The sequence below is a fragment of the Apium graveolens genome, chromosome 9 (genome assembly GCF_009905375.1).
Source record: "Apium graveolens cultivar Ventura chromosome 9, ASM990537v1, whole genome shotgun sequence".
Classification (NCBI taxonomy): Eukaryota; Viridiplantae; Streptophyta; class Magnoliopsida; order Apiales; family Apiaceae; genus Apium; species Apium graveolens.
This window is the reverse complement of record NC_133655.1, coordinates 247,225,300-247,239,340: the sequence shown is the minus strand read 5'-3', so window position 1 is coordinate 247,239,340 and position 14,041 is coordinate 247,225,300. Positions and strand designations below refer to the sequence as shown.

Genomic DNA, 14,041 nt, shown 5'->3' with positions numbered 1-14,041 from the left:
GTCCAACCATGAGCCCCCGATTTCTTAACCAAAACCAATGCAACCACATGCAATCTAATTTCAGCACGTTAATCACAGAACATGAACTAATCAAGCAAGCCCTCGGTTCTTGGCTTGAAACCGAACCCAAAACACACACACTTCGGCATGCAAGCACCAATACACACATGCACATACTTCTACCTACACATAAGTGTTTATCATGAAGAATTAAGGATAATTGATGAGTTTAATCAAGGAAAATGGAAGGATACCGAGAGAAATTGATGAGAGAGCCGAGAGAGAGTTGTTCGAGTGAGAGAGAGAGAGTAAAAGAAAAAGAGGAGAGAAAAGAGTGAGTGCACGGCAAGAAGAAGAAAATGGGGGGGGGGTAGAAAGGAGTGTTTTATACTCCACCAAATAAGGGTAAAATAGTAATCTACTAACCCCCTTTCTAATTTGCATTTTGTTTCTCTTTTTACTCAAATGTAACAAAATTCAAAATAAAAATATTTCTCTCTCGGAAAGTCGAGAATTATTGAAAATGACATTTTTAACGCGTAGGTCTCGAAATTAGCTTTTCATCCATTACTCATAATAAGAATTTGAGCGAGCGGTTGATTTTATATGAATTTCGCAAACTCGCTTTAATAAATACCTTTTCCACATAAAAATCAATTTAAAAATGCAAAGACCCACAATTAAATTCACTTATCATTTTTAAAAAGTCTCTAAGACCTCTATGAAGATAACAGAATAAATCCCATGTTTTTATCTATCTCAGATGATTTTATAAAAATACACGAAGGTTAAATAAACCCTTATGTAAATCACATAATTCCTTTAAAATTCACAGAAATCATCACAGAACATATAATCTTGCACACAGTCTAGCAATCACACGCATATAGTTACAAAATGACTCAGGTCTGATCATAGAATCTATCCCTCTTTAATCTTTATTCCCTTTTTACGCGTACCGGGTCACGTTCAGCCTGACGGCCCGACGCTCAGCATTTCGAATACGCTTCTCATTACCTTTGTCAATCAACATGTCTCTTAAGACGAAATACTTCATTCATTTACTTCACATATAATTCACATTTTATATTATTTAATTTCCATTTTAGGACGGGTTCCGTTCTACCTGACGGCCCGAAACCACAGCTTGACTTCTAAGCTGACTCTTTAAATTGGAACATTTTTATCCACGCTCCTTAACTCTAGTATACATATAAGACAAATAATCACCACTTAATCACATAATCTCATCACATAACACATACTTTACTTTCTTAATTACGACGCAAAATTCTCGGTCGTTACACAAGTAACCTCTGACATAGCTCAAGTTAACTTGATATCAGAAGATAAATAAAAAAAACTCCTACCAGGATTCACTAAAGCAAAACAGACTCAACCTTTGAAGACTGCTGCAAGTGGTTTTGAAGCAAGAGTGGTTACTGGAAAGGAAGCAAGAGATAAAACTGGATTGGAAAGTGCTGATGAAAGAAGAATACAGAACACTACCAATGATCCAACTTCCTTGAGTGAAACAGGTATAGGAGCAACTCCTGAGAGATTGAATCAACTGGAATCTGTACAAATAGTTTACCATACCTACTTGAAAGAACACATCTTGTTGTACTTCATGACAGATGGTAGGGTTTATCATATAAGGCAAAATGCCATTCCATTGAAGTATTTTGAAGAACTGGAGCATGTATTATTCTTACTTCAAGTGAATGACAGATTAACAGAAAGTGCTGCAAACTATTTGAAGTATCAGATTCAGAGACAGAAAAGGCTTATTTTGTTAAGTCTGACAGCACATATCTTCCAAAGTACAGAGATCACAAGGGTGATATAGTTGAAATGAAGCCCAACACTGCTAAGATTATAACTACCTTTCTGGGTTACAGGGCTGTGGAATTCAATCACTACTAGAAAAAGTAGAATAGACATCGCCTCTTTTACATCGGTTGCTTATTTCAACGATGTAAAAAGTATTTTAGACGTCGGTTTTAAGCAAGCGATGTCTTTTGTGCTTATAAACATCAGTTTGTTAGAAGAACCGATGTTAAATGTCTGTTAAAAAAATTTCAGCAGCGCGCCTTCCCCATTCCCCCTAGCCAAAATTTCATTCCCTCTTAAATTTCCCCCGTTTTGCCTTAGTTTATTTTCAACTCTTCCCCCTCTTTTCAACTTTATCCTCAAATATACATTTAAAAAAACACAAAATCAAAAATCAAAGCTATCAAAACTATCAAAACTCTCTCTATCTGGCGGAAGAACATCTCTCTCTCTCCATCACTCTTACTTCCCCTCTCCACCCATCTTTATGAACTCTCAACGTAGAACCCTAAATTCAAAACCTAACTTTCCAAATTGAAACCAAGAACTCGCAATTAAGATCCCTAATTTGAATTATATCTTTCAATTACATGAACCCTAACTCTTGTTTTCAATAAATCGTTCGATTTGTGTTAACTAGGTGCAGATGAAGTTCCAATCGGCCTATCTATGTTGTTATATATCCTTATTCTGCTCGAATTAGTAAGTGGTTTTTAAATTTCAATTTTTAGCTTTTTAACAGATTTGTTGTTGTTTAGAGTTATATATATAACTGATTGTGTCTCTTTTTCTTTTATTTTGTTTTTACACTTTTGTTTTAGTTTTTTTGTTGTGTTTTTATTTTTTATTGAATGTGAATTACAAAGAACTAGTATGGTGATTATTGTGAAGAAAGCCTGTTGCCTGTTATCTGGGACGCGTTACCTTCAATTACGGTCGTCGGAGGACAGGGTACTCATCTTTTCTCCTTGTTTTTAGCTCTGTCCATAACATTAATGTTATATTCAAGACGAATCTGTGAGCTATGATAAGTCAGGTTTATACACCCGAACCTTGCTGTCAAATACTTGTATTCTTACATTATATATATAGAGTAAATGCACGAGATAAACACAATTTATTACGGAAAGTTTGAGGTAATTTCTTGGAGTTAATATATTATATGCTCATTTGACTCTGTTTTCATTCTTAGTTCTGTAGTGAAGAATTTGGAATCAGCAAATACAATGTTTTCCTTTGTGTGGTGGATCTTTGGGTTTTATTGGTCTCCCTTGATGGGCAAGCTTTAGTTGAGCAATCCCCGCAGCTCTATTGGTTCTATTGGTTCGTTTTGATACTATTTCCTTAAATTTGAACTATCATAATAAAATCTAAATAAGTGATTATATGTGATCTTAACGCAGGCTTTGTATAATATATTTGGCTTTTGATATATTCTTTATTGTGTTTTGCATGACACTGGCATGCGTCATTAGCATTACGGTTTGTGCTGCCTTCCCTGCATCATCGATGTCTTATATGCTTTGGTGGATCAGGTGAGGTGCTTTTATGCTTAATTGCTTATTCATTATGTCTATTTTTCTGATATCTTACTTGCAACCTGAAACACAACTTATATTGTAGGTGGAACCTGAAACAGCTTCCTTGGCCTTGCGGTATGCATCAGATTTTGCAGTATCAATAGAGTCCATGCTATCAACTTATTCACATGAGGTATCTTGATGTTTCAGTTAGCATTGTGTGGCCTGAGTGGCTGATTAAGTTTTACTACGAGATGCTGAATTTCCAGTGAGTTTGAGGCCTGGGGCACCTCCTTTTACGGTTAATGCTGAAGATGTTGTTCCATATGATATCAAAATAGTTTGGTGACTGCTTGTCATATTTAACTGTTTGAAACTTACTACTTTGTTATAAATTTAATAAGTCATAATAAGGAGATGCTTGAAACTAACATTCTGTTATTATTTGCTGAAGCCTGGTGGCTCTACCTCTTGTATTTTTTGATGTTCTGTATATAAACAACCAATTTTCAATGTTAAAATGATGGAATGATGGGTGACAATCACGAGATGTCAAGCGATTTCAGGCTTAATTCACCATTAGTTTTTAATGAATCCATGCTGGAAAAAGTATTAAGGGTAATCATTTATCTTCAATTATAAAAATTCGTGTTTAAGATAGCATGTGTGGAATTATTTGTCAGCTGCTGGTTTAGGTGTTTGGAACTAGCTAATATAGGAATACTTGTATACAGACAAAAGCATATTGGTCGAGTTTTACTGAATGTTTGTCCTCTTCTCGGACCTTTAATTGTTCTCTTATAGATTTATATGTTGTATATCTGTTATGCTTAGTAGATCTGAGGTTTTTTTCCTACGCTTTGATGCAGCCTCCACGCTTTGATGACACAGAAACTGGAGAGCGGGTTGCAGCACCTGGGATATCACTTATCAGTTGTATTGGTATGGACTGTATTCGGAGGAGAGGTTCAATTTGTGGAAGCTACGTCTATGACGGGGAAGGGTGACCTGCATCTCACTGGTCAACTTGGTGATGTTATTAAAGAATCGGCGCAGATTGTACTTACTTGGGTAAATCTGTTACATTTTTTTATGCCAAGCAGATGCATATATATAAATTAAGCTAACGTTTTCCCAGAAAAGTAAATCTGATCTGAGTCTTGGTCAATTTTTCTTATTAAGAGAATACGACAATAAGCATCTATTTATAGTTACTTGCAAGTTGTGGTACCATATTCTAGACATGACACAGCAGTTCCAAATATTTCTTGAGATTATGGCATTTTATTCCGGATCAAGACAGGATTTAAGTTGTGTAAAACTATTATGTGTTTCGGTACAGTAATGGTATTTTGGTATTGTGTATAATGCCATGAAGTAAAAATGGTTTATAAGATACTCATTTACTCATATTAATGTTTTCTATGTGTGGTTCTGGATGCGTGTTTTATTATGTCATGTCATGTCAGTGTCGTATATATATTTTCTCAATGCATAATTTATTTGTAGCATCACTATAAAGTTTCAAGAAGAACAGATCAACTACCAAAAGATGTATAAAATTACTTCACATGACATATACTCTTTCCTAGTGTGATTCTTAATTTAGGTAAGATCAAGGGCCACTGAGCTTAAGTTCGCCGCTACGAAGGAAATAAATCTGTTGGAAGGACGGGATGTTCACATTCATTTTCCTGCTGGTGCGATACCTAAAGATGGTCCCTCTACAGGTGTGGCCCTTTTAACAGTCCTGGTGTTACTGTTTAGTCAGACAAAAGTAAGATCAGATACAACAATGACAAGGGAAATGACACTACAAGGTCTAGTTTTACCTGTTGGTGGTGTTAAGGATAAGGTGCATATTCTGCCTGTTTCTGTCTATTTATTAACCTTTTGTGGTTGCCCGTGATAGACGCTCATCTTAGAGAATAGAGTTAGAATTTCTATATGCCTAAACTGATCTCTTCTTGTCGCATTTTTACAATGCCTTCATTATGGAATTGGGCAAGTTTGATATAAGTTAATATTGTTGTCTATCCGGCCAGTTCAATTATTCTTTATCTATTATTGTTTCTTTCGTTTAATACCAGGTTTTTTGCTTGAGTATAGATTGTTGAATCCCAAGATTGGCCTGAGATTACGAAGTATGCTGTATTGGTTTGTGCCCAAGCCTATAGATAGGAGGAGCTCATCCAGGATTTGTACAAAAGCTGGAAGAATCCAAACATGGGAGGGACTGAAGTACACGGTGGCACGATAAGGCACGCACACATCAATACATCTGATAGAAAGAAGAGTTTTGTTATTCTTTTTTCAGAATAGTAAAGATATAAATTACTTTGGTTGTTATTTTTTAAAATAGATATCGGATTGTTATTGTTGTATCTTTGAAAATTATATGTTTCTGGTTTTTCGTCATTGTAAGACTTTATCATCGTGATTTGGTAATGATAACTGAAGTTTTGCAACTAAAAAATATATTAATTTTAAAATGTGCATTAATAAAAAAAGTACATACATCATTGCAGTGTAAAATGATGTCTATTAAAGCTTAATACATCAATTTTAGTTGAACATTTACATCAGTTGCATCAAACAAAACCGATGTTAAATACTATAACAACAAAAACTTAAAATAAAAAACCGATGTTATAAAGTTTTTAGATATCGGTTTATGACCAATAGATATCGGTTTGAAATAAAGAACTGATGTCAAAAGTTATGTTTACATCGGTTTATCTTTCAAACCGTTGTTACTGGTATAAGTAACATCAGTTTAATGAGTAAATGGAAATATTTTGCTTATCTCGCATATGTTTAAATTGATAAAAATATCATATTATGATAATATATGAAGATTAGATATGCATTAGAAATTTAACATCTTTAAAATCTAATGTTATACGTCTTCTTTAACATCAGTTTAAAACCGATGTTAAATGGGGGTCTTTAACATCACCCACGAACACATCGGATTTTTTTGTTCATAGACATCGGTTTTTAGCCGATGTCGATTCTACTTTTTCTAGTAGTGAATCTTGAGTCTGATAAGGCATATTTGATCAGACTGGATCGGGATATAAGAAAAGCTAAGATTAATGATCTCAGGGCTGCAATCTTTCAAATTGGTGAAGATACTGCAGAACTTAAAGATGTTAAAAGGAGGATGATTGATGAACTCAGATATGCTGAGAGATGTTTGTTGAAGAACTATCTCAGAACAACTCCTGACATCAGAGAGATCAGAAGATGAAGCCAAGTCAAGATTTACAACTGCTTAAATTCTGATATTTGTACAGACTGAAGTTGTTATCAGAAGTTAAAGATTGGTAAAGCTTTAAGGACTGTAAGTTGTAGTTATCTAGTCTAATTCTCATGCATTTGTACTTAATATTTTTGACATCATCAAATATTTGTTAAACTTGTATATTATCCTAATTTATAAGTTGGGGGAGATTGTTAGATATATTTGATAATGTCATGACTAATATGATTTATATTTAGTTTTCAGATCTTACTTAAACAGGATAAATCAGTACTTACTGGAAGTCAGGACTTAAGGATATCAGTACTTATATTATCAGGAGATAATCATCAGAAGATGGATATCAGAACTTAAGTACTGAAGGACGTTCAGATAAGGACATCAGTTGATTAAAGGAAAGAAGATCGAGACAAATATAAGAAGTGATATGCATGAAGAAGGAATTCTACGAAGAATATAATACTTGGAAGAAAAGATATCTGATTGATATATTTTAGGAAGCAGAATTATATTCCATATCAATTAGCAATTATCTTGTAACTATGTAGTATATAAACACAGATATAGGGTTTACACTATAAGTGTTATCATTATCGAAAATATTAATCGTTGTAACCCTAACAGCTCTCGTGATATTTGTTCATCACTGAGAGGTAACAGTTCCATACTGTAACAGAGTTTATTGTTTCAATAAAGTTTGTTTTCTGTTACTTGAGTTATTAAAGTTCGATTTGAATGTACTTTATAATGTATTCACCCCTCTACAATGTGTGTGTGACCTAACATTTTTTATTAGATGTCATGCTTTTAATAAAGGAAACTCTGCCCCATATATTGTATTTTTAATATAAATCAATGAAATTTATTTCCTTTATAAAAAAAAGAAGTAGAAACGGGATTTAGCTAATTTAAGATTGATTTAAATGGTCACCTAAATCAACACTATGTCGAGTATCTTATTTTCTCATTTTTTATTTAAATTTATTATGTTGAATTATGTATTTTCAATTATGTCCAATCCAAATTAGTATTTGTTAGATTTGTTTTTATTGATATTCAAACTAATTTATCGAGAGAAAAATCATAAGATATTTATCAAATTATTAAATATTAACAAACATATATAGAAATTTATCAAATTAATATTTTTTTCATCAAAATTATTATTATTGAATAATTTTTTCACGGCGAAACATTGTTTGATGGAATATGTAGTATTTTTGAAATGAGAATTCAAAAATCCATTATAATCATGAAAAACACAATCTCATTTGTAAGTGTTAGCCCGTATAACTCACTCATGAATTAATAGCACCAAAATTTCTCTAAAAGAAAATATTTGACAAAATATAGTCGTAACCTAAAAATATTATAACTCGAATAAGTTAATAATTTTTTTATAAATCATTTTCGTGCAAAAAAAATTGAAGCAGAGGTCGTCTATATAAGAACAATACTTATTTTCAAAAGAAAAGAAAAGAAAAAAATAACATTTGTACGCTTTGTTGTGACCACAGAGGATAATAAATATGCACCACCACACAACTATAATCTCCTCTGTTCCCCAAAAATTAACTAACTCAAATATTTTACTTACTTTTTTCTCCGATAATGGAGACTACTACAACAATGGCTTCAACTTCAAATCTCCTCCCCAATTTTCAAATACGTCCGGCTATATTTTCCGGCACCGGCGCCACTTCATTGTTATTTCCACCGCCATCGAGAAATTCAATGAAAAAGCTTCTGTTTCGCCGTCAACAAAGCATGAACGGAAGCTTATTGAATTTAGGTTCTCGGAGAAGAGGAAAATTGTCTATTACTTGCGGCGGTGTTTCGGAAATTGGTGAAGCTGAGTTTTCCGATGTTGTGTTGAAGTCTGATCGTCCGGTTCTCGTTGAGTTTGTTGCCACTTGGTGTGGTCCTTGTCGCTTGATTTCTCCGGTTATTGAATGGGCGGCTAAGGTTTGATTTCTATCTTTGTCATTTTAAGTGAATATGAAATTTCTTGTTGGTATGAATTTAAATATCTAATTGAAACGACTTAGTTGAAATTAGAAGTTGCCTTTGTTTGTTGTAGACTTGTAGCAATTAGCATGATTAGTTAGAATTGTTTGTTAAGTTGACATTTTGTACAATCTGTTCCTTCTCTACTGGTTTAGAAAACAGAATTATACATCAGTTTGCATGCTCATATCATGTACAATTTCAAAATTGTAAACCACCAGCGATTCATGACTCATTATGTGTTTAAAATTTTTGGAGTTAGTAATGTGATACAAAATATTCCAGGTTTTTTAGATCGATGATAGTTACATATTATTAGATGAAAAATTATATATCAACTAATCACACTTTATTAGTTGTTGATAGAGATGTCCAATTTGTGTGAAAATTGAAATGCTCGTTGAGGTGCAAACAATGATGATTGAATGAATTGAAAAAAAAATGGTGATTAAGTGAAGCTTATTCATGCAGAAAAGTCTATAATATACTTTATATAAAATATATTGGATTTATATATTATTTTAACTGATTGATGTATTGACGAAACTCACTAAATGAAAATGCACACTCTACTCCATCTTTTGTTCATACTGTTTTATTTTTTTAATTTATTTTCTTTTACCGCTTCAAATTAAGAAAAAAACATATATTTATGTTTGTTTCTTATTATAGCCCTTAAAATTTTAATTTTTAATAATTTGTTTTTTTCAATTTGTTTCTTGTTAGTTTTAGTTATTTTGCATTAGTTTTAATGTTTTGCCAAGATATCAAGTTGGACGAGTTTCATGTAATATGAATTTCAAGAGATTCAAATTTGATTACTAAGTGCTACAAAAAGATTCAATTTTTGTTTGTCATGTATATACTACTGTTGAGCAATATACTACATTTCCTCTCTTAATATGTTTTATTTTTTAATAATTTAACCCTACAGAGAGCTCTTTTTTGTTCATGGATGAGTAAAACTTTCTATTCTGTTTTGTTTCGTAATCCTGTTCTACGTGTTAGCAATTAAGTGATACAATTTGAGTACTTCAAAAAAAGTTAACAACTTAATAGTTAAAATTAATATTGTTAAATGTGTATATAAATATAAATGTATATAAACACAGTAATATGAATGTATATGAAAATTACTTTACAAAACTAATAGTAATTTAAATAAATGTAAACACATCAATATGATAATAAATGAAATGATGTTTGCAGTCAACTAATTAAACCTCACTTTATAAAAATTGAAACTAAGGCCCCATTTGTTTGGCCAGGAATGATTCTGAATGTACGGTAATCTGACCGATTCTTACAATCAGTTTGTTTGTTTCAAAAAAATTCACATTTGAACCATTCATAGGTCACTTAACTATCCATATGGAAAATTGTTTCCGAATGGTTCATGTGCTCTCAATCCTGCCCTCCCTTTAATCTTTCTTTTCAATTTTTTATATTTTAGTAATAATTATTATTTTGTCATTCATTCTTATATTTTGTTGCACTAAAATTTATATATATACTCCCTTTATCCCTCCCATTTATTTACACTTTTTAGGATTTACTTTCCAATTGTTTAAATTTCAATTTTTTTAAAAAAATAGTAAAGTTCTTATAATTTTTAAAATAAATACATTTACTACTTCTCTCCACTATACCAACTTTATACATATAATATTAATCGGTCTCATTACTTTACTCGTATTTTTAACCTTTCTCCACTATTTTATCCTTTATCTTAAACTTCGTGCCCAACCCAAATGTAAACATTTGGGAAGGACGGAAGGAGTAATAAAAAATAGTTTTAATATTAATAGACAAAAATTCCATAAATTAAATTCTTTGATTTAATAAAGATTATTCACTTATTTAAAAAAAATTATATTATCAAATATCTTGATATATGTTATTCTAATATACTTATTATCCGTAACAAATTAAAATTATTTTTTATATATTGATAAGAGAAAAATTCCTACTTGGTGGAGTCTACTTAGGTGATTTATATAATGTGAGAACGTAACTAGGAGCATAAAACTCTATTGATAATTTAAAATTTTAATTACATCCCACCTTCAATGATATATAGATTCTTAAATCTTGTACTTTTTTTATACTTAATTTAATAATTAATTGCAAAATTTAATCATTCAGAAATCATAAAAGAAAATGTATACCAAATAATCTTATTCATTCAACATTCAAATTTTTGATTCATTCATATCATTCAGATATATTAATAATTCATGATTCAGATTTGCCAAATGACCACTAATAAGGATATGAACATTTACAAATTTTATAGTTGAATATTTATTTATATTTTTATATAAAGGTTATATTATATTTAGAAAAATTATTTAGCACCACCTGGTATAGCCGGAATTGATGTTCATGATCTGAGATTTGTATCTTTATACTATAAACCATCAAGAGAGTCAGCTTTTTAGGACAGTTTACCTTGACATCTTAATTAAATTATTTAGTGTTGTCAAAACCTATTCCACCTTTAAATTTTTACTTCAAAAGTAATCCTTCTAGAAAGTTTCTTCTGGCTTTGTGCTTAATATCCTTTTCTCTTTAGAAAATGTCTGTTGAATCCATATTTCCTATTTATTAGCAGAAGTTTAAACCATTGATAGAGCATATCTAAGCATGTTATCTTTTCAGGATTTGCTACATGCAAATTCATTGTTGGCTATATTAGTTAATGATAAATTAAGTCTACTTTCATTGCAATAACATAGTTGTGAACTTTCTTATAGGGAGTTGTAATTTGTTAAGATTTATTTCGGTTCTGAGGGTAGTTTAGTGGGCAAACGGCCTAGGGGCCAAAATTTGGAAATTTTGTAATTATGCCAAGGAAAAATTTCAAATTGACGGTGAAAAAAAAAAAGAATTTTTTTTGTTCAATTTAAGACATAACCACCGTGAGCTCTTTAGTTTTAATTCTCATTCAATCATTTGTACCACACCACATTAAATCCAGAGCTCTTGCCTTCTCCCATTTCTCAATTTCTCTCCTCAAGTAATTTATCCTCATAATTGTCTCCATTTTTTTGCATTTTTTTATAACCCTGCCGAGTTGCACAATAACATAATCTTGTAAAGTTTTATTTGACACTATTTATTTTGATTTTTCTATTAGTAGATGATGACGTTGATTTAATTCTTTTTTACCGATTTAATTGTTTAATTATGTTGTAATAAATAAAATATAATACACTAATTGTATTATTATCAATTAGTTGTTATGATGATGTCGGTTTAATTGTTTTTTACCGATTTAATTGTGTAATTATTTTGTTATAAATAAAATATAATACACTAATTTAATATTTTTATTTATAAATTTAAATTAATTTGAAAAATACTCTCCTTCCGTGCTTCACACGGGTTATCAATGATAATTTGTTCAAGTACTCATTAACATTAAATCTCTTGAAAGCTTGACATATTCTTAACTATAGATGAGAACTATTGTTTTCTATAATTTATGCAGAGACAAGTCGTAATTGAAAAATGTATTCACTTTGAATTATTAACATATATTCTGAAGGGGTCAGGCCCAAAAAGTTTAGGATCAGGTGTGTTGTTTACATATTTGAAAGTAAAATGCAGACTAATAAGACTACATATAGATTGTGTAGCAGTTAATTTTTTTTTTATTCCTTTTTTTTGAAGTAATAGTCACACTGAATAAGAATTTACCAATGATAACTATACTTACCAATTATTGAAAAGTTCCCAGATTATCGACTTTGGCCTTCATATCTTTCTATATCTGCTGACATTAGTAAGATCAGGCATGTTTTCTTATCAGTCAATTGGATTGCTTAGTAAGCTTTTTAAATTTCAAAGATATGAGAGCAAATATATAGAGAGAAGCCGTTTATATCCAATGAGCAGGGGTACTTGGTGTAACCTCTGCTAGAAAATGCTTTTTTAGCTCTTTGACCCTGTATATTAGATCTTTAAGCAAAAGAAATTTAAGGATTCATAGAGAAATTAAAGTTCAATCCGTTGCAACTTTCTTGCTTTCTGCTAAATGTTCCTTTCAGTTGCTTGTAGTAAGCATTTCAAACTCTGTACAGATCTGATGTCCTTTGTTATTTTCAGGAATTTGAAGAACAGTTATTGGTAGTAAAGATTGATCACGACTCGAACCCTCAGTTAATTGCAGAGTACAAGGTTTATGGACTTCCAGCTTTGATTATATTCAAAAACGGGAAAGAAATACCAGAGAGCAGGAGGGAAGGTGCAATCACAAAAGCCAAGATAAAGGAGTATCTTGATACATTCCTGGAGTCTGTATCAGTACCCTAATTTTGTTAATATTGTAACGAATGGATATGGAAGCTGGTAAAATTTGTTCATTAAGTTATTCTTACACTGTAAAGTGAGGCCTTCCTGTAACATAGATATCATATCAGTATATCTTTGTATCAGCAATAAATATCCATGTAAAATTGCATTACTAGAGGACTCGTATATTGTTCCGATAGTTTATGCAATGCAGATATCAGATATGTTTTGTGTGAATTACCATTACGTCTCTTTCATTTTATTGTGTACTTGTTTATTGAAGTCGTGTTCCGAAGCGCCCAAAAATGGGAAAATAATTTTGTACGCAATGAAATCAAGAATCTTTTACCCGGATCCCTTGCTTTCTTTTCCTTTTTCTGATGTACTAAAACAAACATAAACTTTCGTCAAAAAAAATAAAAAAAAAAAAACATAAACTAAAACAATCATAGTAAATGTGTCAAGCTCTCTTTTAAGAGTTTACATCATCAAAATTAAATAATTAATTTGACAAAGTCATCATTTAATAACAATTTTTTTATTTAATTTACTTTCATTTAAATTTGTCTTTCTTTTTATTTATTACCTTCATTAATTATTTCTCTTACTCATTTCTCATTCCCATTCTTACTCATTTTTATATTCTTAAATTAATAATTTCAATAATTTCCTTTTCTTCACTAATTTTATCTTATCAAAATTAATTTTATTAACACAAATATTCATTATTTTATTTGTATACTTAATAAAAAGTTGATAATCAATATTTATAATTTGGGTAATATTAATTTTTTAAGTTTCTATAATTATAATTTTATTCGATTCTCATTATTATGTTTTAAAAATATTGTATTAATATACATTCAAAATAAGCTATTTTAAAATAATTTTCAGAAAACAATTAAAAATATAACCTGCCCGAGAACTAATCTAGTAATTCTGTGAAAAGCTATTAAAAACAAGCGGAAGAAATGATATTCACATTTTTTCCTTTTCTGGTAACAATTTTAGAATTCAGTGTAATATTATAGAAATTTCTCGAACTTCTAAGAGGGGAATTTTTATTGGCAAATATTAATGCAATGCATGGAGGATTTGAAAAAAAGAATTGTTCGATTAA

The 14,041-nt window shown here is 30.8% G+C and overlaps 1 protein-coding gene and 1 pseudogene across 1 annotated transcript; both read left to right on the top strand.

Moving 5' to 3' along the window:
• The first annotated feature begins 3,884 nt into the window (after positions 1 to 3,884).
• Positions 3,885 to 5,534, top strand: LOC141686119 (lon protease homolog 2, peroxisomal-like; annotated as a pseudogene).
• A 2,617-nt stretch (positions 5,535 to 8,151) lies between these two features.
• LOC141687117 (thioredoxin X, chloroplastic) lies at positions 8,152 to 13,158 on the top strand. Its single transcript, XM_074492281.1, has 2 exons — positions 8,152 to 8,583; positions 12,736 to 13,158. The coding sequence occupies exons 1-2, from the start codon at positions 8,230 to 8,232 to the stop codon at positions 12,940 to 12,942; spliced, it is 561 nt and encodes a 186-aa protein (XP_074348382.1). The 5' UTR covers positions 8,152 to 8,229; the 3' UTR covers positions 12,943 to 13,158.
• The last annotated feature ends 883 nt before the right edge of the window (positions 13,159 to 14,041 follow it).

Bases quoted from the DNA above. Each gene is read 5' to 3' on its own strand.
- LOC141687117 (XM_074492281.1), top strand. From the start codon at position 8,230: ATGGAGACTACTACAACAATGGCTTCAACTTCAAATCTCCTCCCCAAT. The intron at 8,584-12,735 runs GTTTGATTTCTA...TGTTATTTTCAG, and splicing joins TTATTGAATGGGCGGCTAAG to GAATTTGAAGAACAGTTATT.